Source organism: Chrysochloris asiatica, unplaced genomic scaffold (assembly GCF_000296735.1).
Source record: "Chrysochloris asiatica unplaced genomic scaffold, ChrAsi1.0 scaffold00257, whole genome shotgun sequence".
In the NCBI taxonomy this organism is placed as follows: domain Eukaryota; kingdom Metazoa; phylum Chordata; class Mammalia; order Afrosoricida; family Chrysochloridae; genus Chrysochloris; species Chrysochloris asiatica.
The window spans coordinates 269027-294855 of NW_006408775.1; the positions used below are offsets into that span (position 1 = coordinate 269027).

At 55.2% G+C, this 25829-nt stretch overlaps 2 protein-coding genes across 2 annotated transcripts; both read right to left on the minus strand.

Annotated features, from left to right (window-relative positions):
• Positions 1-7475: 7475 nt before the first annotated feature.
• On the minus strand, positions 7476-9257 carry MRPL28 (mitochondrial ribosomal protein L28). The gene is made up of 5 exons (XM_006873831.1): positions 8973-9257; positions 8373-8525; positions 7874-8008; positions 7691-7777; positions 7476-7583 (listed from the first exon to the last, which is right to left on the minus strand). Exons 1-5 carry the CDS (start codon positions 9255-9257, stop codon positions 7476-7478), a joined length of 768 nt encoding a protein of 255 aa, XP_006873893.1.
• Positions 9258-10516: 1259 nt separating this feature from the next.
• On the minus strand, positions 10517-19463 carry TMEM8A (transmembrane protein 8A). Its single transcript, XM_006873832.1, has 13 exons — positions 19343-19463; positions 16855-17032; positions 16555-16762; positions 16321-16451; positions 15894-16162; positions 15511-15806; positions 15141-15231; positions 14942-15065; positions 14639-14775; positions 14361-14539; positions 14124-14270; positions 11090-11206; positions 10517-10813 (listed from the first exon to the last, which is right to left on the minus strand). The coding sequence occupies exons 1-13, from the start codon at positions 19461-19463 to the stop codon at positions 10517-10519; spliced, it is 2295 nt and encodes a 764-aa protein (XP_006873894.1).
• Between the last annotated feature and the right edge of the window lie 6366 nt (positions 19464-25829).

A 25829-nucleotide genomic window follows, 5' to 3' on the forward strand; every position in this document is an offset into this window, starting at 1 on the left:
GCCAGAGTCTCCGGGCGGCATCTTTGTCCATCTTCCTCCTGGCCCAGGGCAGTGGGTTTCCCCAAGCCCTGGGACCAGAACAGGGCCGTTGGGCCTCTGGCTCCTGGGGACATCCAGCCTGGAGGGACAAGAAGGTGGTCAGAAAACATGGGTGAGACATCAGCCCTCAATGAGGACATAGTAACCATGGAGGTGGGTTAGTAGGCTGCCTAGCACGGGTCAGGGGTGGGAGGTTAGGGGGACAAGTTCACAGGATGCCTCCACCAGGGCCCAGACAAGAGAGATGGCAAGGAAGTTTGTGTAAGAACAGCCTCGATGGAGCAGGGTGACCTGGAGAGAGGCCCTGGGCCAGCCACTCTGAGACCACGCTGGCGGTGTGGGGACAGACAGTCCTCCATTCAGATCTGAGGTCCTCTCAAAGACTAACACCCTTTGCCACAAGCAGTGTGGCATCAGAGGCTTTAACAGGGAGATGTGTTAAAGCCCGTGTTCCTTCAGGCCTCTGAAGACTAAACCCAAAGCTTGACCGTAAAAGGACTACTTTGAAATAAAGCTCATCTAGGACTCTTGAGGGTGTCTAGTCCATTCCACTATGGATGGACCCTTAGGAAAGTGATTCAGAAGCAGATGTCAAGGTGACCAAGGTGGTGTGGCTCCCACTGTGGCACAGTGGACAATCCCAGTGTCCAGAAAGAGGGCAGCTGCATGTACAGAGCATCAGGTGGCAGAGGACTGTAGTGTAAGGGAACCGTTGGTTTTCAAGGAGAGAAAGGGATTCTCTGGTCTCTCCAAACCCCCAAAAGACAGACCCACTGCCATTAGGTAGATACCAACTTAAAGTGGCCCTACTGGACAGGTAGAACTGACTGCCTAGTTTTAGGGGAGTAGACAACCTCATCTTTTTTCCACAGAGCATCTGATGGGTTTGGACCAATGACCCTGCAGTTAACAGCCCAACATTTGACATTGCCAGGTCTCCTTAGAGAAAAGTCAAAAATGGAGAAGGGAAAAAACTGCTCAGAGTGTTGATACTGACTATGGCTTGGAGCAGGATTGCTCATGAAGGAACCATTCTACAAGGACCCTGGGTTATCTCTGTGATCAGGAGGAAACTCGGAGGGACAGCTTTCTGTCTGTGGTTGATGGAATCAATTAACCATCAGTGGGAGATGGGACAAAGGAGGGATCCTGCAGCATGGACTGGTTGGGTGGTGGGCTAGGTGGTGGGCTCTTGGCTTGTGACTGGAGAAAAGGTCCCTGCATGTAATGGCAGGTGGCCTGACTTGGGCATCTAGCCTACTTAGCATCTAGGCCTGCTTCTGCCCTTGTCCTCCCATGCCCAGCTCACCTCGGCCTTCTGTCCACCGGGCTGGCATTTGGGTCACTCTCAGCACTGGTCTAACTCACCAGCCAAGCCAAGTGCCTGCAGCACCTCCGGCAGACACCCCCCAAGGGACCTTTCCCAAATACCTCAACAGCGCCTGCTGGCTGGTGACAGCTTTGTAAAAGATCCTGCAAGTGACCAGCAGCCTGTCCCTACCCTGCAGCGATACAGTTTCTGATCCTACGACCTGACCTGGTGCCAGCCACATTCCACGTGTGTCATACCTCACCTTACCTGAGGAGGAGGGCCCCCACAGAGGAGCTAGGATGGAGGCACTGATGGTCCTGTGGACGTCGTGGTTAAGTCTAGGACAGGAGGCCCCAGGCCCAGCACATGCATCCTCATTGGTCACACCTGCCAGACCTGCCAGCCAGGCTGCATTCATTCCTGGAGCAGCAGAGCCTCCCTGTCATTCCTGCTCATGTCCCCTGGAAAATGTTCCCATGGGACCCCGGGAGTCCAGGGTCAGGCCCCAAGTCCAAGAGAAAAGCAGTGCTAAGTCGGGGCTCAGTCAAGTATCTGGGGTTCACCCAGGTGGGGATTCAGCTATGTGAGTGACTGGCCAGGTAGAGATTCAGCTCAGAGACCCCATCCCACCTTGGACCTGACCCCGGTGTCCTGAGGGGATCTGGACCCCTTTGAGCCAGAGCATCCTTCTCAAAAAACTAGAGAGGGTCCTGGCCTAGCTCTGCTGACCTTTGAGGTCCGCTGGAATCTCCTGGATGGGAAGGACAGCTCCAGCTTGTCTCTGGGCCCCTTCTGGGGGTCAATGCCCACCCAGACTGTGGTAGAGTGTCTCCAACACCAGGATGTGGAGTCCTTGCAGGGAGAGTGGTGGAGTGCATGGCAGCCCCGTGTCCCAGCACCTCCCTTCCCAGCAGCCTCAGTCCACTCTCGTGTCTCCTGTCTGGCATACCTGCTTTCCTACCACTCAGACCTCCACCTCCATGCCTTTGTCCTTGCTGTCACTTTCCCAGTTGGGTGACCTCTGCCCTGCAGACCTCTCCAGATTAAGGGAGTGGCTCTAACTGCCCTGTCTGTCTGTCTGTCATTTGCTCTGAGTTCTTCTTTCTGAATGCCCCTGTCTCTGCCCCATGCCTACACTTCTCAGGGTGACCCCAGGGCCTCCCCAGAGCTGACTGCAGGAAGGAGCAAGCAGGAGAGTCTGGCCCTCACACCCACCCTCCCTCGGATCCTTCGACGTTTCAGAGAGCCCTGAGCTTCCATGTAACTACGTACTCGGGGTCCCCCAGCTCCTTTGTTGCTGCGGACTCTGTCGGGCCGAACAAAAGTGCATTGGATTAGCCACAGTGGATTAAAAGATTTGCTGCTTGGAATTCACCGCACACCCTGACAATCACATCATATCCACAGCACTCGCTGGGCCATCTGGCAGATGGACGGACGGCAGTTGGGCAGACTGTGGGCCGCTGTCCGGGAAGAACTTTCAGAAGGGACCGGACTCAGGGAGAAGATGGAGGCCCGGGTGGCAGGATAGCCACTGCAGCGCCTTCAGGACAGATGCAGTGACACAGGTCACACAGAGCACACAAACAACGTGAAGAGTGACCGAGGCAGGCTACAGGGACTCGCCAGGTGCCACCGTCCACAACACACTCCCATCTTTGATGTCCTCTGGGCTCCATGATAAGCTCCACAGTGCCCAGCAGGCTGGCCTCCCAGGTCCTGGGTGGCTTTCGGCCCCTTGACACAGGTGGATGGGTTTTGTTTCTCGTTTCCAATTTTGCCGTCTTTTTCTGTTCTTTTCCTCTCAACAAAACCGTTCTTTAAACCAAACTGATTCTACAATGCGTTACGGCCTGAACCGGGAGCGGTGACCGGGAGCGGGCCGGGTGGCCAGTTGGGGGTCTTTGATGCCGCCTCCTTGTGAAATTTGACGTGAAAGGCCCATGAGGACGACTTTGGGGGCCGTGGCGCAGTGGGATTCTTGCCGCCGCCTCGTGCCGCCGTCTTTGTCTCTCTTCCCAGGGCCCTTCCTGGGGACACGCTGGGCACCATTTCAGGGTGATGGTGCAGGTGTGTGTGTGTGTGTGCAAGTGGGGTGGCCATGGTGGGCCCAGTAGTCAAGGGCAGGGCTGCAGCCATGAGAACAATGGGCACTGAGGGTGCATCCACCTGTCTACCCACCCACCTGCCTGTCCATCCATCTGTCTGTCTGCCCACCGCCGCTGGCTTACCTCACCTGCCTGCTTCCACGCACCTGCTCTCGCCCGTCCCTTCCACTGTCCGCCATGACGGACCTGGCCGGCTGAGTGCTCACAACCACTCCAGAAGGCGGGCCAGCTCGTGGCCACTGCATGGCTGGAGAAAGAAGTGTGACTCTGGGCTGCAGCTCTGGCTCCTGCGCCGATTGGCTGAGGCGGGGACCAGATGACGGGCCTCAGAACCCTATGGTAGCCATGGCAACCAGCCCCTTTAGACACCGCCACCCCGATCCACTCCTGACTGCCAAGGGAGCAGGCAGCACCGCTGGTGGGTCCACTCCGAGGGAGAGGCTGTTGAGCATCTGTATGTATGTGTGTTTCTGTGTGTGTCCTGTGGGGGGGCCCTTCCCTCCTGAGAGGTCAGTCCATGCCCTGCCTGGACCTCCAGGGAAAGGAGGAGCAGAGGCTCCCACCTTGTCTGCATTCTCTACTGAGAAGAGGGCTTCAGGTCAGGCTTGTCCCAGGGGCTGAGATTGGAGCTAGCCTGTGGGAGCAAGGTGAGGGAGAAGCCCCCAGGTGGGCCCACTGCAGACCCCTGAAGACCTCTGTGTGCTCCCACTGGCCACCAATTGTGACCCAGACATGCTTACACCCTCCTCAAAAGCCCTCTGAGCCCCCAGTGTGGCCCTGTCCTTGCCACCATCTCCCGATGCCCTCCCTGGCAGGCCTTGGCACCCTGTGACAAGCCGCACCCTGACCGTGGCCCTGCCCTGTGACCACCTGCAGCCCTGAGATCCAAGCTTCTCAGCAAAACTGTGGTATCTTAGTTCCCTGGACAGTTGTGTGTGTGGGTGGGGGAAATACAGCATGTCTGAAGTCCCTCGTCTGTCCACAAGTTCCCAGGAGCAGCAGGCCCCGGTGAAGGCCAAGTTCCTCTTCCTGGACCAGACCCTGCAGCACCTGCCAGGTGGACAGCTGAGCTCAGCGTAGGGCTGTGAAGGAGCCAGGATTGAGGGAGCAGGTGCCAACCACAGCAGTGGCAATAGTGAAGGTAGAGCCCCAGGTGGCCAGGAAGGTACACAGTGCTACCTGTGTGGGGTTCCCTGGCTCCTGAATCCCTAAGGAGGTGAAATTGCCCGGGTAACTAAACAGGACACCCCTGTACCTTTCCACATCTCCTCTTTCTACTACCTTGCCACAACAGGCCAGCAGGGCTGAGGGTCATGGCAGAGACCTGGACTGGGCACCACAGGTCAGCGTCTCACCTAGCTTCCCGCAGAGCACAACTGTACAAATCCCGCCCCCCCCCCCCGTTGTCACCTGTCCCATCCAGGAAACAGTGTGATGGGGAGGGTCCTTCTACCCTCGAGGACTCAGAGACATCCAAATGAGAGGGTCACCAGGTGTGTGCCCAATGCCACCTCTCACCTGTGGACTGCCAGCCAGTCGAAGCAGTCCCCCAGTGTCCACAGCACAGTTGCGACCCTTTAACTTTAAGGCCTACTGTCATGGAAACAACCAAGGCTCATCTAACTGCCTGGATACAGGGAGGAGCTGGAAGGGGGTGTTGGGTCCCCGGAGCCCCAGCTGGTTTAGGGACAAGGACATGGTAGTGGCCAGCTTGCCCAGGGCAGGCAGCCTCTGCAGACTGACCCCTCCACACACACAGGCTGCAGGGCCTCAGTGAGGGTACTCAGGGCTTCAGAGACTGGGGGACTTGGAGTTCTGGAGAAGGGGAGACTGGGAGCCCCCAGAAAGACCACAGGAGAGAGGCTGAGAAGTGGAGGCCCAATGGGAAGAGAAATGAGGTTGGGGCGGGGGGGGCAGCAGGGTTCTGCTGGCCCAGTCTGGGGGCAAGGGCATGTGCAGGGCAGCTCCCATGGTTCTGTTCCTGGTTCCATGTACATCTGCCTGTGAGCATGCATTTCTGAGCACACACGTGTGTCTGTGTGGACATGTTTGAGTGTGCATGTTTTCACATGCTGTTGTATGTTGGGGCATGTCAGTCACATACACACAAATACCTGCCTCTAGGGGTGAAAGCAGCAGGGGTTGTAGCCCACAGGGCCCTGTCCTTGAACCTGAACCTGGGTTGGTTTTGCTGGGGACAGCATGAGTCTACAATTTGCCGAGTCAAGAGCATTATTGAGAATTGAAGGAACTCTCCATAGTGAATGGGCTCATGGTTCCAGGGTCTCACAGAAGACCTGCAGTGTTCTCAGTCACAAAGGGACACCTGAGGTTACAAATGAGGGGCCATGGCACACATGGGTGACTTCTGGGCTCCACAGAACCTTTCCTGGTCAGCAGCTACCCCATGGCTCCAGAGGTGAGACCCAGGCACAGGATCCAAGAATCAGTGCAAGATGGGCCTTGCAACTCCAGCCTGGCCAGCTGTTGGCGAGAGACCTGAGGAGTCTGACACAAAGGGAGGTGAGCATATGGGTGATTGTCGACTGCAGGTTTTCAGGGCTGGGGCTGGTGTGAGGTAGCCAGTAGTGTGGACTGGCTATCACCGGCACAAAGGACTCAGGATGCCGTGGAGGCTGGAACAGGCCTGACCAGGAACCTGCATTCCAGTTGGAGCTGGAGGCTTGGGGACTGTATCGGTACTGGGCTCCAGAGGTAGCCATGGTCCGCTTGGAGCAAAACAACAAACAAAGCTGTTAACAGAACAGGGTGATTGTGGGGGGGGCTGGTGTGTGTCTAAGGGGGCAACTCCACTACAGAGTAGCAGAAACAGGAGGCCAAGGGATTTTGAGTCAGGGAGAGTAAGAGACAAGCCAAGGGGCTGGGCTTGGGGGAAGGGGACAGAGGGTCTTGGGGCACACAGCATAGCTTTGGGGGTACACCTCTCTGATAATAAAGGCTTTGTATTAATTTGACTGGGCCAGACTTCTTCATGGTTTAGCAGTTGAGATGCAGTATAACTCTTCATGATGAGACTCACAGGCATACCCCCTCAGAGTGTGACCTGCGACACTGTTTATTTTATAAGAGATCAAGGAGACAGAAGTGAGCAGAGGAAAGAAGCGCTGCCAAGTGGAGCCCATCCTCTGGACCTGCGGTCCCCTGTGCTGGGAAGCTCCCAGATCCAGGGCAAGGTTGGTGCCCAGACACATGGAGATTGTCAAAGAATGTTGGGCCTGGAGATGCTGGAAGGAGATTAGGACCCTTTTCCAGAGCTGCTGCTCTGAATTTGGACTTCTAACCTCGTAACCTGTGAGTGAGTACATTTCTGCTTGTTAAAACCACTCACTTGCGTTATTTCTGAAAACTAAGACAATGTACCCAAGGCCTTAATAGGACATCAGTGCTCAGAACTCCCATATCAGGGCAGGAAGGGTCTCGGGATGTCTCACCCAACGCCCCCTCCAAATCCCACTCTGGTCTGACTCTGGCTGAGGCTGAAGGTCACAGGTCCAGGTAGGCCACACCACCATACAACTCCCTGAGGCCATCACAGAAGTTCCTGATTCTTAATCGGACCACACTTGCCACCAGCTGGGACTCCTGGGGCCAGGTCCTGAGGGAAACTAGACTCATCTACGCCCAGAGCCTAGCGAATGTTCCAGATCATTCAGGTAGGGGTATGCAAAGGGGAAAGGCACCTTCAACCATGTGAGCCCTCTGCCAGAGGAAAGCGAAACACACTTTAGTCCTACATCAGGGTCTGGGATGGACTGGGCTTTCCCTAAAGGGCAGGTCCACTGTGGAGGGAAGGACTTCATCTCTGCCTTGCCTCTTGGCCTCGCAAAGAAGGACTCAAACACAGGCCCTGGCTCAGACTTTATTGCTCCTGCCCCACAGGCGTCAGAAGGCTCCCAGGGTGTCAGATCCATGGCAGGACCTCCAACACCAAACAGGGTCAATGAGGAGGCTCGTGCTGCCCATGGAGGCCCTGCCCCCGGCTCTCCATCCTCACGTCACTCCCCTGCAGATGGTCTCTGCAGCACAGCGGGTTCAGACAGTGTCTGCTGCTGAAACTGCTCTACCAACTCGGCCACGTAGACTTTGAACAGAGGAACAGGGTCCTATAGAGGGGAGAGGGCGGTGTGAGGGTGGGTCCGCTAGGGTGGGAGACGTAAGGAAGCCCTGGCAGCAGCAAAACCCAGCTCTTCTCTGCTCAGGAGCCACATACCTTCTCCTCGAGGAGTCTCTGCTTCTCCACAGCCTCGTCCAGTGTCAAGCCGACCCACTCGGCCTCGGCCTCAGGGATGACGAACTCCTGGACAGCAAGGAGGGGAGGGGGCAGTGAGGGACTGCTCATGGGCCTGAGGCGGACAGGGCGGCAAGGGGCCAGGGAACTGGGAGGAAGCCTCACCTTGTACCTGTGGTAGATGGCTGCCCTCCGCGCAGGATCATCTGGGTGTAGCTGCGGGTCCTGCCGGGCGAGGCGCAACAGCATCCCACGCTTTAGGTCCATCCCGAACTTAGAGCACAGGTCCTCCTTTGGGGTCTGAGGGAGGCTGGATGTGGGGCCAGGTCCAACTGCAGGGCCCCCGCACCACCCTGTCTCACTTCCCCAACGCAGGCCCTTATAGTGACCTTCTAACTCCCCTCCATAAGGAGCTCTGGTATCATAATGGTTACAAATCAGGCTGCGAACCACAAGGTCAGTAGTTTGAAGCTACCAGCGGTTCCACAGGAGAAAGATGAGGCTTTCTGCTGCCGTAAAGATTTACAGCCTCAGAAACCCCGTACAGGGTCGCTAGGACACACAACAACAACAACTCCTCTCATGGCCCCAGCATGTCCCTGTGAGCCTGCTGCAGGGCCTCCCCAGCCTCGGGGCTCCACTCCCCACCCCACCCCCAGCCTACCTTGAGGATGTAGAAGTCGAACCCATAGTTCTCGTCGATGAGGTCTAGTGTCCTCATGGTCACCGTCACCGAGAACTTCTTGTCCAGGATTTCACTGTACAGCTCCCGCTGGAACAACTGTGGCTTCCAGACCTTCTTCACTCTCTTCGAGCGCTGCGGGCACGCAGGGAGGAGACCTCTGAGTGTGGTTGTCTCTCCCCATTGCCTAGCCCCCAGCCTGGTGCAGCCCAACCCCACCAGGAACTGACAGTCTGCTTCCCGCACTCTGCCCACCACCCCAGTAGCTCCTGAGTTACTTCTGACACGAGACACACAGCCTTCACTCTCCTGACTCTCCAAGCCGGGGGTGGGGGGGCCCAAGAGGCAAAGAGCAACACCAGCCAGGAAGCCTCCAGGGGCAGGATGGTGGCTCTCAGCTAAGTGTAGAAAGGTGGCTCAGCCAACCCGGGCGGTTCAGGGCTGCCCCAGGCCCGGTCTCAGGTGCCACCAGCCAGATCTGACCAGGGCAGACCGGTGTTCCCCTGGCTCTAAGGCACCGCTGGGGCCCTGGAGCAAATGAAGGCAACTGAAGTCCGCCTGCGCCCAGCCCAGCTCACCCACCTTGCGACCGACGTATCTGTGTCCCAGGATCCAGCCCTCACCACCCCACAGCCCCAGCTGGGACTCGGGGGGATGGTACAGGGGAATGGGCACGTCCTCCACGCGCTCCCGCTGCCCATTCTTGGGGTTGACTTTGAACTTGGCCTCGTGGGGCCTGTAGTGGACGGGAGTGGGCGCAGGCGCTTCCTCCAGGGAGCGGAGGTAGTACTGGGGCAGGCGCGCGTAGATGCCCTCCTTCAGCCGAAGCTGGTTCCAGAGGTAGACGGGGAACTTGTGCAGGGGCATGGCGGTGGGGCTGGGAGACGGAAGGCCGCCGTCACCTGCAGCCCGGCTGGGCTCGTCCTCGCCTCAATCTTACCCCTGACCACGGCTCTAGTCTTCAGCCTGGACTCCAACACCCCTGCCCGGCCCTAGCCCACAACTCGCAGCCCAAACCGCGTTCGCAACTCGCACACCTGCGTCCTACGGAACCGGAAGCCACGGGGCAGCTCGCCCGCCCCCGCCCACACACACCGCTGATTGGCTGCAGAGCCTATCCATCTGCCTATCCTCCTCCTCTTTAGGGACCGTAGACCACGCCCTGTGGAGATAGCAGCTGCTCAGGCTTGGTTGGCAAAGTGTGGCCCCCCGGAGCTTACGGATGGTGCGAACCGGACCGGACTCCCAATGGCCTCAGACGGAGCCTGGCTTACTCCCCTCCCGTCCCCAGAGATGGTACGCAAATAAGAACGTCAGACCTCGTTTGGCTTGAGAAATCTTTGTAGATTATATTAAATTCATCACTCATAGCAAAATAAGAGCTACATAGAAATGTCTTAACTCAGAAAAAATTATGTCCCCTATATACACCAATTCTATACACCAAAATACACTGTTCCCCTTTAGAAGTCTGGAGAATGCTTTGGTGGCCAAGTGTGCAGTGGCTGGGGTGAAGGGGGTTCAGTGACACAAAGCCAGAGCAGCTCAGTCCCACCCACGACCAGGCTCAGCAACCGGGGGTCCCTTCCACTCTGGCCTTGGGGAGTACCCACCACCACCAGCTTCCCAGGGAAGAGTGGCAAAAGTAGGCTTGGATCCCCTTTCCAAATGTGACCCAGAGCAGAGGGCAGCTCACCTGTCCGCATGGGGTCACATGGGAGGGTCACCAGCCCTGTGTCCCCAGCAACTATCAGCTTTGGCAGAGCAGGGACCTACTTAGGCTGCTGGCATTCAGGGGTGGTCTGCTCCCCACATGGGAGGGGGGCTCGAGCTTCCCTTCCCCATGACCACAGCACAGCCTCGTGAGGACGGGGCAATGGAAATGCTTTCTTCATGTATCCTCCGTCCAACCCCAGGCAGCCTGCATCTGGTCCCTGCTGGCTCGTCGCAGGAGACCACTGACCTGTCAGATGGACAGGGATACTGAAAAGCCCATCACACTGGGAGGGTGGTGGTCCTATCTCCTGAGGACCGAGCCGAAAGTCTTCTCAGGGTACTTTTATTTGTTCAGAATTCAGCCTGGACCTGACGTCCCTGTCCTGTCCTGCCCAGCCACCCACCAGCCATCACGTCACAGCATATAGCTCCTCACGGTCGTTTCTGCATATCTGATAATGGCAGGGGAGTCTCTGAGCACAGGCCCAGGGCTCAGTGTGCTCTTCGGCGGGCGGTAGCAGGAAAGCCGCACTGCCAGCCACCAACATGTGCCAGAGACTGTGGGTGTAGTAATAGTTGTCGCTGGTCATCATGAAGGTATAGATGGCCACAGCCATGGTGGCCATGGAAATGCCGGGCAGCAAGTAGAAGGCCCAGCGCTGCCAGGAAGTCGGGTAGCAGTGGCGACGCCGCCCGCAGCGGTACACCTGGAACAAACAGGTGAGTGGAGCTGGGGGTGGGGGGTGGGGGGCCCAGTGGTCACAGGGTCTGTCAGAGGGCATGGGAATCATGAGGGGGTGCTGGAAGGGGGCCCCAGGGCACAAAGGCAAAGTGTCCTGGCCTTCTAATGTATGTTCGTAGCCAGTGCTCAGTGGGGGTGGAGGACTTGGTGGCCACAAGGGGCCACACTCTTCTCCTGGAATGAGGCTCTCCCCAGTGCTGGGAGGGTGTTTCAGGAGCACCCATGTGCCCTGGATTCTTACCCACATGGAGACCATGACCACAAGAGCGAAGAGGCAGGGCCCCATCATGTTCCAGGCACCCCTGCGGTCCAGTTGCAGGGACATGGCGATGACCAGCGTACCTAGGAGAAACAGGACCTATGGACAGAAATGGTGGCGGTCACAGGGAGTCCAGACACACTAGGCCCCACTGGCTACCACCACTGTCCCCATTCCAGCGCTGCTGGTTCATCTTGTTCCTTGGTTTCCACACTGCTGGGCTCCAGTGCCCCAGTCCACCTGTTCACATGTGGACTGGGGTCAGGCGTGTCCAAGGCACAAGACTTCCTAGGCAGACAGGGAGCCTTGATGAGAACTAGAAGGTGGTGCTCCTTCACCTGGGCTATGCAACCCTGGGTTTCCAAGGGTTCCACACAGGGAGTCCTGTCTTCCCTAGCTGCTCCTCTTGTGAACTGAACTGTGCACCAAACTATGTAAGCCCTAAACCCCTATACATGTTGATGCAGTCCACAAACAGACTGGTGTGGGGCATGTTCAAACCAATCACATTTGAGCTATAGAAAGGAATAGATGAGGCACAGAAAACAGAACAAAGTAAGAGCAGGTCTATGTACATGAAGGTCTGCAGGGAACGCCAGAGGAACTAAGTCAGAATGTGGTACCAGAGAGTGGGATGCAGCTTTCAGCAGATCCCTAAAATCTGAAAGTGGTTTTGTGATTGGATAGTGGGTAGAATCCAGAGGAATTTTGATGTACTTCCTAGTGAGGGCCTTGGTTACCTTGAAGATTGTTGGCAGAATTGTAGGCATTGTGGAGGATTCTGTTGATAATTAAGAGCTACGATCAAAGTGTCTATCCTCACGCACAGACCGTTGCTAGAAATGTTGAGATGTGAACATTACTGTGTACTTTTGGTGAAACTTTGAAAGGAAATGATGGACATGTGACTGAACAATAGAAGAAGGGTGATAACTTTTTATGAAGTAACAAAGGGCTCTCTAAATTATGTTCGAATATGGTAGAAGCTGGAATGTAAGTGATGAACTTGGATATTTGGTTGAGGAAATTTCTAAGCAAGAGCTTAAAGGGGGCTGCATGATTTTTCTTCTTGACCCTTGTAGTAAAATTTAAAAGAGATAGTCTTAAAAATAGAACTGTTGAAAATGAGACCCAAATATAAAAAATTTGGAAAATTCTGCTCTACAAACTCAGGACATGTGTCCCAGAAGTGCCACTAAGGACACTGTGACTCAACCTTTTGTGTTTGTGACTGATGGACCCGTCCAACCACATGAGTAAAACACCCCTCCGTTTTCTCTGAAGGGGACAGAAAGATGAGAGAAAGCTGTCTGCCTCCTGGAATTCTACAGCCAGGAACAGGCCAATGGAGTGATTTCGTTGCAAACATCTGCTGTTGTCTAAGAACTGGCAGCAGTCCCAGAAACAGTTCAAAGACCAACAGTACTGCTTCCATTTCAAAGGATTAAACAAGGTAGGAGAGAGTGCCTGCCAGCTTCCAAAGCATTGGATTCCCACATACTCATTCCAGAAGGCAGGGCTACCATTCAATTAGGCCAAGAGGATGAGGCCTGCATCCAAAGCAGAGGGGATGGGACTGCCATCTCCAAGGGATTGAGGGCTGGGCTTGCCACTCAGATGGACTAGGAAAATGGGGTTACCCAAAGCTGAGGGAACAGAGTTGTCCTCTCAGGAGGCCTGGAGGGCTGAGTTGGTGTCCATGGCCAAGGAGCCTCTGCCCAAAATCTAGACGTCACGGCTAAGACCCAGAGTCTGGAGCACAGGGCCACTGCCCAGATGGTTCCAGAGACAGAATGGAATTTGGTCTACTGGACTTAGATTTGCTTGCTGCCTGTGGACCCTTCTTTCTGTCCAGTTTCTACCATTTGTAATGGAAATGTCTACCCTGTGCCTGTTCCACCATTGCACTGGTTGTGGTTGTGAAGTGCCTTTGAGTTGGTTCTGACTCAGAGAGACCCTGTATAGGGTTTCCGAGGAGCAGCTATACTTAGAGAGCACAGGTCACTTGATTTCTGGATTCCACGGGTCGAACAATGGAAAGGAATTTTGCCCCGGATGGAAATACCCAGGTTCTTGTCTCCGTGAAATTTGGGATTTAGAGTTGATGTAAGACTTTTGAGATGACACATGATAGGGTGTTTTGCACATGGGAAGGACATGAATTTAGGGGATCAAAGGGTGAAATGTTATGGATTGAATTCTGTACCTCAGACATGTTGTTGTTAAGTGCCATCGAGTCGGTTCCGACCCATAGCGACCCTGTACAGGGTTTCCGAGGGTGTAAATCTTTACGGGAGTAGAAAGCCTCATCTTTCTCCCACGGAGCGGTTGGTAGTTTCGAACCGCTGACCTTAAGGTTCACAGCCCGATTCGTAACCACTACGTGTTGTAAATCATAAAGCCCTGTGCTTACTGGTTAAAGTCCATTTACGAACAGGACTATCTTTTTTCTGAGAATGAAGCATGTCAGTGTAGGGTGTGTCTTAAGCTAATCACCTGAGACATGTAAAGAGTTGATAAGGCACCCAGGGAAAGAGACACTCTGAATTCTGACTGTGGCCAGTAACTCTTTCCTTTCTGCAAGTTCGGAGCCATCAATACTCAGCTGGTGTACCGAGGGATGTTTCCGAGCCTCCCACCCCTCCCTGCACAGGGGCTTCCTGAGGGGGCCTCCCTCAGCATAGCCCCTGGTTAGCAGGTCCTGATTCTTAGAGCCAATAGCAGCTTCTGGTCACAAGGGCAGACAGGCATCAATAGTCAGACTGGCTGAAACAGACTCCAGCATCAGGGACCAGGAGTGGGACCAGTGGCAGAGTTCCTGGGCCCACGAGAGATGATAGCCTGAGGTGCTTGGGTAGCCTTGCCTACATCTCCTTTCCCAGAGTCCTCTGGACAGCTGGCTCTGCTCCGCTGAAGACAGGAAGAACCCGGCTTTCCAAGGGCACAAGGACACTCCCCTCACCTTCTTCCATCTGCCTCTGCTCCCCAGACCCTAGGTGTCAGGAGGGACACTCACGTATTTCAGGACCGGCTTCAGTCGTGCCATGCATAGGATGGTGACCCAGATGGACACCACAGAGCCCAGGAAGTCACAGTACTGCAGCGTGTCATAGTTGAGGATGCACAACACAGCTTCTCCAGGCTGGTCACAGGCGTGATAGAACTGTGGGTGGCATGGAGGGGACAATGAGGGTCTGGTCCCACTGCCCGCCTGCCCACCCGCCCGCCCACCGGGGGTCTCTGGAGGGCCCACCGTGGAGAAGAACATGGTGTAGGCGTAAACAGACGCCTCCACCAGGAAGGTGCGCTGGACAGAGACGACGATGGGGGCCAGGAACATCAAGTTGCTGAGGGTGAGCAACAGCGCAGCTACCGTCTGCTGAGTCAGCGTCTGGGCCGTGGTGTTGTCTGTACAGCTCCAGCCACGCCAGCCTGCGGACAGGGAAGTGCTGAGCCTTGGTCCCCCCAGGTCCCGGCACAGAGCACCAGCTGGGAGCAGGAGTAGGGTGGGGAGGGGCTGGGGCACCTCACCAGCCTTGCAGCTGCAGCCTGCATACAGGTAGCCATGTCTGCGGAGCAAGAGGCACTGACCATACGGCCCACAGTCGTCCATGCAGGGCTCCAGGTACAGGGCGGTCTCCACACGCACTTTGGTCTGCTCACACTCTCTGCACAGGAAGGCAGGTGGCCCCTGGGACACAGAAACACGCCCCCACCCACCGCTCGGCCCAGGGCTGCTACTGGAGTGACCTGAGGGCAGGAGCCTGGCCACTCCTCACTGCTGGCCAACCCCAGTTACCTAGTAGTGCCCCCCCAGGCCTCAGGTTCACTCACTCAGGGTTGTCGGGACACACAAGCTGCAGAGAGAGGTACCAGTTGTCCGTCTCTGGGAAGGGGACGATCAGGTTGGCCCGCTGGGAGGTGGCATTCAGGGTAAGCAGGTGGCCCTGAAAGAAGGCTGGGGTAGGAAGGCATGGTCAGAGATGGCGGAGTGGCCAGCCTGGCACCTCCTGCTGCCCACCTGCCCACATACCTGTGGTACAGTTGTGGGAAGTGTTAAAGCTGAGGAAGGGGGAGGCGGCGTTCACACAGGCCATCAGCTGGGTACCGTTCTTGACCATGGTCTAGAGGGAGTTAGATAGTCAGGGTCAGCCCAGGCCCCAGTGTGGCCCAGAGCCAGCACCATTGTCCAGTAGGGGCCACTGATGTCCAACTGAAACCCTTGACTGGCCTCTTCCTACCCGGCAGCCCCATTTCCTCAGGCGTAGCCTCTGGCCCTAGCCTAGCACCTGGCCGGTGTCACCTGGCTGCTTAAACTCTGCTTCCATGGCCAAAGTTAGCCCACAAAGGCCAAAGGAGGCACTGCTCAGGCCAGAGCCCCCACCCCGAGCAGCCCTGGGTACCTCGTTGGTGCGCAGGGAGATGGTGAGGGAGCCTCCACTGTCTATGCCTGTGTTGAGATGCAGACGCAGCACGGAAGGCATGTCAGGGTTCACAAGCACCAGGAGCCTGTCCAGGGGCCGGAAGCGCAGTGCCAACACGTCCATGTCCTCTCGCAGCATAGGATAGTTCATGAGGCACGCAGAACTGACCGGCCCACCACCGAGGACAGGGTTCTGGGGGACATCAGTAGTGTTGCGGCTCTGGTTGGAGCTGTCCTGCAGGAGGTACTGGACACTCACAGTCCATGGTCTGCAGGCTACCGAAGGACAAGGTCAGTCAGGATGCAGACAGGGCAGAGATGTCCAGGTCTGCCCGCCCGTCCGCCCGTCAGCTATGCACTCACCTGTGAGGGTAGCCACTGCACTGAAGGCCACTAGGACATGAGGCCCCACTAGGCTCTCGACTGTCACCTGCAGCCACCGGTCCCAGGGTAGGGAGCGCAGCCGAAGACGGCAAGGCTGGGGGTGGCTGGAGCAGCTAAGCACCCTCTGGAAGTTGCTGGGCAGGGTGACGGAGCCCACAGCCAGGCGCACGGGGCAGGCGTGACTCCCATTGGACATACAGTCCCGTAGTTCCAGCAACACCTCTTGAGTGTACTCCGGGATGAAGACCCTAAAGGACACAAAGGGGGAGGCAGGCGGCGGAGCAGGAGCAGGCAGGCTGACATGGTCCCCACGTCCCCCCTGCAGAGTGGGGACAGCAGTGACCCTCTACTCCCCATCTCTGCGGGATCAAACGTCCCACACCTGCCTCCCTGGGCCCCAACTCACTTGAGGTAGCTGGGGCGTGAGAGAAAGAGGGTCTGTGGCAGAGGCACGTCAGGCTCCAGCACAGAGACCTCCACTGCCCGTAGGACCAGCATGTCCGGCTGGAAAACGTACGCACAGGAGGGGAGGAAGCCCTGAACAGAGAGTCAGGCTGGGGGGCTGCAGGGCCAGACACCCAGTTGGTGGCCAGAACTGAATAGGGCCCACCCGCATGCACCAGGGGAGATGGCCCCTCACCTTCACCTGGATCTTCTGGGCTGAAGGGGGCAGGTGGGCAGCCACGAACCAGTCCCCGGGTGCCGGGTGTGAGACGTTGACAGAGGCATTGTTCCGTAGCACCCCGCTCAGCAGCATCTTCATGTGGAAGGAAGGTGGCAGGAAGGTGTTGTCCGGGAAGCTGGTGTCCAGGGGGTTGATGACCGGAGGGGCACCGTAGCGGAAGTGCCTGGGGTGGGAGAGGGAGGTGTCAGGGTTCAGCTGGCAAACTTGGGCTGTGGGGTGGCTGTCAGGATGCGTGCAGGGCAGGTGGGCACACACACGGTGATCTCCATGTCTGTGCACGAGGGTCCACTGCCCCGAGATGCTTGCAGCAGCCATTGCAATAAAACGGTGTCCGGGGGGACTTGGAAGCGGAAGAGCCTGATGCTGCCGTACCAGCTGTAGAAGGACAGTCGCTGCGGGGTTTGCGAGAAGAGCTCGGACACAAGCCACATGTCTGTGGGGACACGCACTGAGTTAACCCCTTGATTGCCACTTGGCCCTGGCTCAGTCCCTTCAGGCATCCTGTCCCTGCTCAAAGTCTACACAGCCTGTACCATCTCCTCCCGGTCTCGGGCTTAGATGCTGCTCTCAGCTGTCCCCAGATACTCACTTCCCTCTTTCCTCATCTCACACCCACGTCTCTGCTTCTAGGGAACAACCACCCTCAACCCCACAACCCCTGCCCCTTAGAAGCAGGAAAGCCCCACATGGCTGCGCACCAGAGCTCTGCCCCGACCCTGTGTGTCCACACTAAAGGATGTAGGGTGACCATGGTGAACCCTGCCCCTCCTCTTGTCTGCCCTGAATATTGGGCACAAAGACCCCCGGCATAGGTACTTCCTGGGTACTCTCTGTGCTTGGAGATTGGCCAGCTAGGCCTAGGCTCTGGCTCCATGCCTCATGTGGAGTGACCTTGGACTGTCCTCTCTCACTCTGGGCCACCTAAGGTGGACAGCACCGCCCTCTGGTGCTGTTCCCTTTGAGGTTAATGGATACTGATGTATGTGTAGGAAAGAAATGTGAAGAAGCAAGGTGGAAATAGCAGTTAGGTCATTGTGGGTGGTCCCCAACCACAGTGCTGCCAGGAAGCCTCCCTTTACCCCACGGGGGAACAGCAGGCCCAGGCCCTTCCAGGGCATCAGGTGAGGGAGCTAGGTGATAGCCAGTTCTCATGCCAGCCTCATGACGAACCCCCCACTGCATGCCCCATGGAACAAGGGAGAAAAGACCATAATCAGCACCGGCTAGAGGGATTCCTTATGGGGACTGGTCCTGGTGGGTACATCAGGCTGGGCACCTGGGCTCCTGAGGTCACTAAAGCTCCCCAAAGGCCATAAGGTAAAGTTAGAACCTAAAGTGCTGGGGCTGGGGGGTAGACTCCTCCCCCATCTGACACCCTGGAGGGATCTTGACTGAAACTTGGCTGCCATCTGTCCACCAAGTGAAGGCACGAGGAGCTGCAGGAAAATGTCTCAGGCCCCTTCAGCTGGGTGAGCTCCGGCCTTCAAGACACCTGGGAGTACTGGCAGGTGCACCAGAGATAAGAGGGGCTCTCTTTCCCAGTGCCCAACACGTGCCCCACTGACTCCCCAGCACCAGCAGAGACACCCACATAAGTTATCTGAGTGAGTAAGACAGGTGCTTAGCAGAAGTACACGTCACAGTTATGACTTCAGGGAAGCTGAGGGGGACCACCTGCCCCACCACCTCAGAGGACAGAGGCAGAGGGCTGAGAAGGGGGCAAGGAAACAATCCTGAGCCTTCCAGGGATGCCAAGTGAGGAATGCCTCACACCAGGACAGGAACTAAAGCCCCTGGGCAGACCCCTCCCCACCAGTGACCCCTCACCAGCCTCTCAACTGGCATATGGAAAAAGGAGAAGAGAGGGGTGCCAGTATCCATCACAGCAATTTAATCAGGAGCTCAGTCCTCAGGGACAACCTTGCATTTCAAGCTGTGCCAAGCTCAGAACTAGAAGAGAGTTTCAGAAGAAATAGGAGCTCCAGGAGCAAGATTTCAGAGGCACCAAGGGGGAGGGGCGGGAGATGGGAAGGGAAGGGAAGTGGAGTCACCAGCCAGCTTGTCCTCTGGGAGTGGCCCTGCCCAGTGGGCATCTGGGCCCTCCAAGGCAAGGATCTGGGGGAGGTACCCAGGGGCGGTCCTGCTCCAAGAAGAACTTGAGGGCATGGCAGCCCCCTCCTTGGGCCTCAGCGAGGGCTGGGTACCCTCAGGAACAGAAATACCAAAGGCTCAGCAAGTTTCCAACCACCAGATTGGTTGGGAAGCTTTACCCCAGACCCACCGGGCTATTCGGCCATTCAGAGTCCAGCCCAACATCCAGTGAAAGTGAGAACTCCATAGTCCCCACCCTCAAGCCCTGCTCCAGGGTCTAACTAAGCAACTTTCTCCCAGCTCCGCTCTTCCCATGGTCCATGGTCCCCCCCCCCCTCCTTTCCCAGCGGGCCTGTGCTGAGTCCTCTGAACTCCTCCGCCTCGGTGTGGGGCACGCGACCCTGAGCAAAGGACAGGGAGGGCACGTTTGGAGTGGTCCATCAGGCAGCCCTGGGGGCTCAGGGGGCGCGCGGCAGTCCTTTCCATTCCAGCCGCTCGGATGCAGGGCGTCCCAGGCGGGGTAGGGAGCTCTCGGCCCTGCACGACACCCATGAGCGCACAGGTGCCCCCAGGTGAGTCACAATCCCGGCCCCTCCCCGCCCGCACCCCCGGGATGGCGCCCCCCGCCGGACCCTGGCGCGCACTTGCTCACCGTTCTTCCTGCGGTCGCCGGCGGCGACGGGCGGGGGCCGCGCGAGCAGCAGCAGCAACAGCAGGAGAAACCCTGCCGCCGCCGCCGCCGCGCCCCTGGCCCCGGTGGCAGCCCGGCCCATGTCTCCGCGCTCGGCCGGCGCTACCCGGACCGCGTCCCCGGCTGCCCGCCCCCGCCGCTGCCTGGGCAGCCGCCGCTGCCACTGCGGCCACCGCCACCGCCGCAGCCTCTGCCTCCGGCTCCCATCGTCCCGGCCGGTCCCGCCGCGGGCGCCCCGGGCACTTCCGCCTGCGTGGCCCCGCCCTGCCGGGAACCCGGTTGGAGGGGGGCCTGGGGGTAGGGTGGGGTTAGGGCGTGCGGGGGGAACGGAGCGGAGGAGGGAGTGAGAGCGCGAGGGGCAGTGAGGGAGCGTGGAGACGACGTAGGGGCGGGTGGAACGAGAGGAGAACGCGCGGGGAAATGGGTCAGAGCGGGGACGAAGATGGAGGGGGACTCGGCGCGGTGCGGGGAGCGGGGCAGGATAGAAAGTAGGGTCACGCTGTGCACGCGGGGGACGGGGATGGAGGAGGTGCGGCGGTGTGCATTAGAACGCGCTAGAGATGTGACAGAAGTTCTGTCACGGGGGGCGCTGCCAGTCCAGGGGCAGGTGTGCGTGTGGGTTCACAGGGCTGAGCCCCCCAACATGAGGACGGTGGAGTTCTGCCCGGCACGCGTGTGCTTCAGCCACAAAACCACACATACTCATGGGAAGAGGAAAGAGACCCTTGTACCTATGGAAATGTAGTGCTGGGAGAGGTGGTCTTTCATGTTAGTGAGTGGGACTAACGCCGAGACCTCGGGGAAGATAGCAAATAACTTAAACACGTAAGCAAAAAAAGAAAAGATAAAAGTCACAGAATCGAACTTGAGGAAACTTTTTCAGTCTTGACAAAGGAAGGCCTTTTCTAAGTATTGCACCACATCCCTAAGAGACAGAGGCAAGAGGAGAGATTCAACCATGTGGAACTGAAAACGACAGAACGGAACCACAAGCCAAGTAAAAACCAAGCTACAAACTGGGGAGGTGGAGGGGACAAGCTTGGGACCCTTATTGGAAAAGATATAAAATAAGGATCAGTAGGAAAACAACTCTCCAAAAAAGAAAAGATCAAAGAAAATGGCCAGAGAGTTACAGAAACGGATATGCAAATGCGAGGCAGGAAGGTGTCCAGCCTTCCTCCAGAAATGCAAATTTTAAAAGAATGCGGGCGGGTGTGTGTGTGTGTGTGTGTGTGCCTTTTAATTTTTTTTACCTTATAAATCAATATAGATAAAAAGCGTTTGATCTCATTGTATGGGCCACAGATACATTATAGGGTGATGTGCTTAGGACAAGTCTCAAGGAAGCTTCTGACACACCTACCCAAGTAACCAATAGCACCAAAACCCAAACCAACCATATTGTGTGAGTACCATGAACACGCTCTGGGATGACCCTACCTAGCACCATCACTGCAGTGGGCTGGACACACTCTCAAGGGCTGCTGTTTGGATCCCCAGTCTCCAATCTGTGAAAATGCTTGAAAAAACCAGGAAGCTCTGTAGGTCCCGATGGGCAGAGCCTGTCAGACAAATTAGCTGTCGGCTGCCGTTTTTGTGCAAAAAGAAAAACATACATGAACAAATAATGCTTCTGGAGGACACAGTGGGTTGGTGGGGGACTCTCAGGGAGAGGGCTTTTTCGCATTCTACCTGTGGTACCTTTTGACCTTTGTACCCTGTGAATTCATTGTCCTGGTATGAAGGGAGGGGTTAGGGTTAAAGGCTGACTGGGCCAACTACAGGCCACTGAAGAGCAGGGCAGAATGGAGGGTGGAGATCTTGGAGGAAGGAAACCCAGGCTGTGTGCAAAGCCCTTTGTGCCCTAGCAATCTGGGCCGGGCCCTCCCAGTTTAAAGGGACAGGTCAGTTTCTGGGTTTTGTAAAACTGGGTCAGCATTTTAGGCCTGAGCACCCGTCCTAGAGTGGCACTGTAGGATAAGCATTAGATTGCTAACCTCAAGGTCGGCAGTTCAAACCCACCAACCACTCCTTGGAAACCCTATACAGGGTCACTGTGAGTTGAAATCGACTCATGGAGACTTAGCAACCCTATCCTCTGAAATCACCTAGGGTCTTACAGGGAATATGCTCAAACGTCCCAAACCCTGCCCTTTCCCGGGATGGGCTGAGCCCTCCTCACTAGAAGCGCTCTTGGTAAGCACACCTCACAATTTTACTGATCCATGTCCCTGTAGCCCAAGTTCCACGCCAGGCTTAGTCCCTTGTTAAAAAGGAGCTCAGAAGACACCAAGTAGAGTATCTCATCTTCATTGGTTTGTATTGAGCCTAACTCACACCGCCCCCATGTGTGCCATTGTAGAACTGCACTCCACAGGGTTTTCAGTGAAAGTAGATGGACCACAAGAACCCCTCAGCTCTGCAAACTTCCCTCTGAGGTTTGGGGTGTTAACCTGGAAGCATGAACTGTTGCCACCTGGCTGCTTGGTGTGGGGAGTCTCTGTGCTCCGGGACGGGATGCAAGGAGCATTGCTACCTTTGTTTTGGATAAAGGTCAGAAGTGTAACCCTGAAACCTACTGCTGTTGACTTGATTCTGTCCTGGAGGACAGTAGGATTGCCCCATAGGGTTTCTGAGTTTAGATATCTTCCTCCTGAGGAGTGATTGCTGAATTTAAACCTCCACCCTTTGGTTTCGCAGCTGAGCTTGACCATTTACCATTTCGTCACCAGGCTGTTTAGCACCATCCCCTTGACATCAGCTCTGACTCACCAGGCTGGAACTGTCCTGTGGGGTTTCAGAGTCTGTGGAGCTTTAGGGAAGCACCTACCACATCTTTCTCCTGCACAGCGCCTGGGGAGTGCTAAGTGCTGTCCTTGTGGTTGTTGTTGTTGTTAAGTGCCATCGAGTCGGATCCGACCCATAGCGACCCTGTACAGGGTTTCCGAGGCTGTAAATCTTTACGGGTTTTAGCAGCCCACTAATGAACCCACTGTGCCTTGTGCCCACAAAGCGAAACAACAAAAACAGAGCATGTCACCTTCCTGGTGGTGTCTCCATGGGCACAGAGCATGCCTTCTTCTGCCACCCCGCAGGTCACCATAAGCCAAAGGGAGATGTTCATCCCTGCAAAGTATAGGAGCGTCTGAGGCTCTCAGACCTCTTCCATCACCTTCCATCCCCCAGTGCCAGGCCCTGTGAAGACCCCTCTTCCTGGGTACCCTCTCTCAGCCCAATGGTTGGGAAGAACCCTTCCTTATCTGCTATGTGGACATGGGGTATCCTGCCTACCCCCGACTCCCACTGCAGGTTTCTGAAAGCACACTCTCTGGGATGGAAAGGAGGTTGTCATCCTGGGAGGCCCCAACTTGTTAGCATAAACTAGTCCAAGGGTACCCAGATATTTGTGTTTCATAGGAATGTTGTTGTTGTTAAGTGCCATTGGTGATCCTGTATAGGATTTCCAAGGAGCAGCTGGTGTGTTTGACCACTCACCTTGTGGTTCAAACTGACTATTGCAGTCCAGCACATGAACCCATAGTGCCACACTGGTCTCCCCAAAAAGTTTTCAGAACAAAATAGGGTTTCCGAATCTTTATTCTGAAATAAAAAAAAAAAATTAAAGCCCTACTAACTTCCGGTGTGGCGCTGTGGGCTAATGCATCAGACAGCAAAGTCATTTGAACAGCAAGGTTGGTGGTTCAAGCTCACCAGCTACACAGGGTCGCTATGGGTCGCAATCAACTTGACGGCACTTCACAACAACAACAACAACAACATCTGTTAGTACATGGTCAGGCAACTGTCAGAAATTCAAGGAAGATTCTGAAAAGGATGTGGAACAATGTCACAAGGATCTTGACAAAAGTATTCTCTTGTGTGTGGATCATAATACACTACAGATAAGATTGTGAAGGAGTCCTGGTGTGGCACTGTAGGATTAAGATTGGACTGCAAACCGCAAGGTCAGCAGTTCAAACCTACAAGCTACTTGGAAACCTTTTTCAGGGTGACTATGAGTGGGATCTGGTAGCGTAGTGGTTACGAATCGGGCTGCGAACGTTAAGGTTCAGCGGTTCGAAACTACCAGCCGCTCCGCGGGAGAAAGATGCGGCTTTCTACTCCCGTAAGGATTTACACCCTCGGAAACCCTGTACAGGGTCGCTATGGGTCGGAACCGACTCGAAGGCACTTAACAACAACAAATGAGTGGGAACTGACTCAACAGCACTTACATGTGATCATAAGGTCGGTGGTTCAAACCTACCAACGACCCCTTGGAAACCCCTTACAGGGTCACTGTGAGTAGGAACGAACTCAACAGCACTTAACAGCAACTATATGTATATGTATATATAAGGAGCTCTGATAGCGAAGTGGTTACGAATCGGGCTGCGAACCACAAGGTCAGCAGTTCGAAACTACCAGCTGTTCCGCAGGAGAAAGATGAGGCGTTCTATTCCCGTAAATATTTACAACATCGGAAACCCTGTGCAGGGTCACTATGAGTCGGAACCGACTCCACAGTACACAGACAGCCATATGTATATATAGGCGTCCTGGTGTGGTGCTGTGGGTGCTGTGGGTTAATGCGCCTGACTGAAAAGCCGTTTGAACTGCAAGGTCAGCGGTTCAAGCTCACCAGTTGCTTCTCGGAAACCCTATACAGGGTTGCTATGGGTCGGAACCAACTCGACAGCACTTAACAACAACAACAATATGTATATATATATATATATATGGAGCTCTGGTAATATAATGATTACCAGTTGGACTGTTAACCTCAAGATCAGTAGTTCAAAACGACCAGCCATTTCATGGGAGAAAGATGAGGCTTTCTGCTCCTATAAAGATTTACAGCCTTGGAAGCCCTATACAGGGTTGCTATGAGTCGGAGCCAACTCCACAGCACACCACCACCACATAGATCTGTATATATGTAAATACATATATATACATATATAAGTTTTGCTCTTCTAGAGACCCAGCCTATGACAACCAGATGGACGGACACAGTGGCTGTAACAATGAGCTCAGGTAACAATTATGAGGAAGGTTCAGGAGGGCAGGCTTTTGCTCTGTTGTGTACGGGGTTCCTATGAGTCAGAGCTGACTCGATAGCACCTAACTACAATAACAACCATCTATTATCATTATTCCATCAAGGAAAGGTCATTTCCCAAGAAAAAATAATAGGAAACACGTACTCTTAGAACTGTGCTAGGGTAAATGTGAGCAGAGTTGGGGAAGTTCCCTCTGTGGGTCTTATTTACCCCTGTTTTGTCTGGACAGGGCGCTCTTCCTGTCCTGGCCTGCAGTGAGCATGGGATAAGGTCCAGCTAGCTGCATTGGAGCCCAGGTCACAATCTTAATGACCGCGAAGATGCTCTGGTTCCCTTCTACAGGTTAGGGACAGAGGAGGACGGGAGCAAGGGATAGGTGCAGGGCAGAAGACATGGCCCTTGCTTGTTTATAAGCTCCTCCTCCCACAGAGAAACCTGTCTCTCACCAGCCACCACGTAATTTGTTCCCTCTCAGTTTCAGTTTACGTGCACAGCGTCTGGAGACTTCTTAGCCCATACTCCTGTGGGATTATTGAACAATATCACTGATGTTACACACAAGCAAAGTTTTGTTTTGTTTTTTTTTCCTTCATGGTTATAAAGTTTATTAGGGAAGTTAATGGTACAATTCAGGATAAGAAATGTTCAGGATGCTTTGGACCACAGCATTTCCCACCTGTGCCGTCAGGCATGTCTCTCTCTAGTCCTTGACGTCTCAGCCACATGGCCCCTGCCATACTGGAGCAAGTGTTACAAAACCCCCTTTTTTTTTTTTTGTTAGGTGCCATCAAGTCGGTTTTGACTCGTAGCAACCTTACACACACAGAATGAAACACTGCCCTTCTCACAGTTGTTAAGCTAAAGTCCATTGCTGCTGCCACCGTGCCATTCCATCTCATTAGGGGTCTGCCTCCACTTTACCAAGCATGACGTCCTTCTCCAGGGACTAGTCCCTCCTGATAATACATCCACGTATGAAAGACAAAATCTCACCATCCTGCCTTCTCAGAGCACTCTGGCTGTACTTCTTCCAACATGATTTGTTTGTTCGTCTAGCAGGCCATTGTACTTTTAATATCCTTCTCTAACACCATAACAACAACAACAAAATTCTTCTAGGTTTTCCTTATTCATTGTCCAACATTCACATGCACATAAGGCAATCGAAAATTCCATGGCTTGGGGCTAGGCACCCTTTAGTCTTCAGACCAACATCTTTGCTCTTGAATACTTTAAAGAGGTCTTGTGCAGCAGACTGACCTAATACAATACATCCTTTGATTTCTTCTCCGCTGCTTCCATGAGGAGTGTCCATAGTGCACACAAGTAAAGTTTTGCTGAAGATTATTCAAAAGTAGTTGCAACAGTACACCAACAGGGAACTG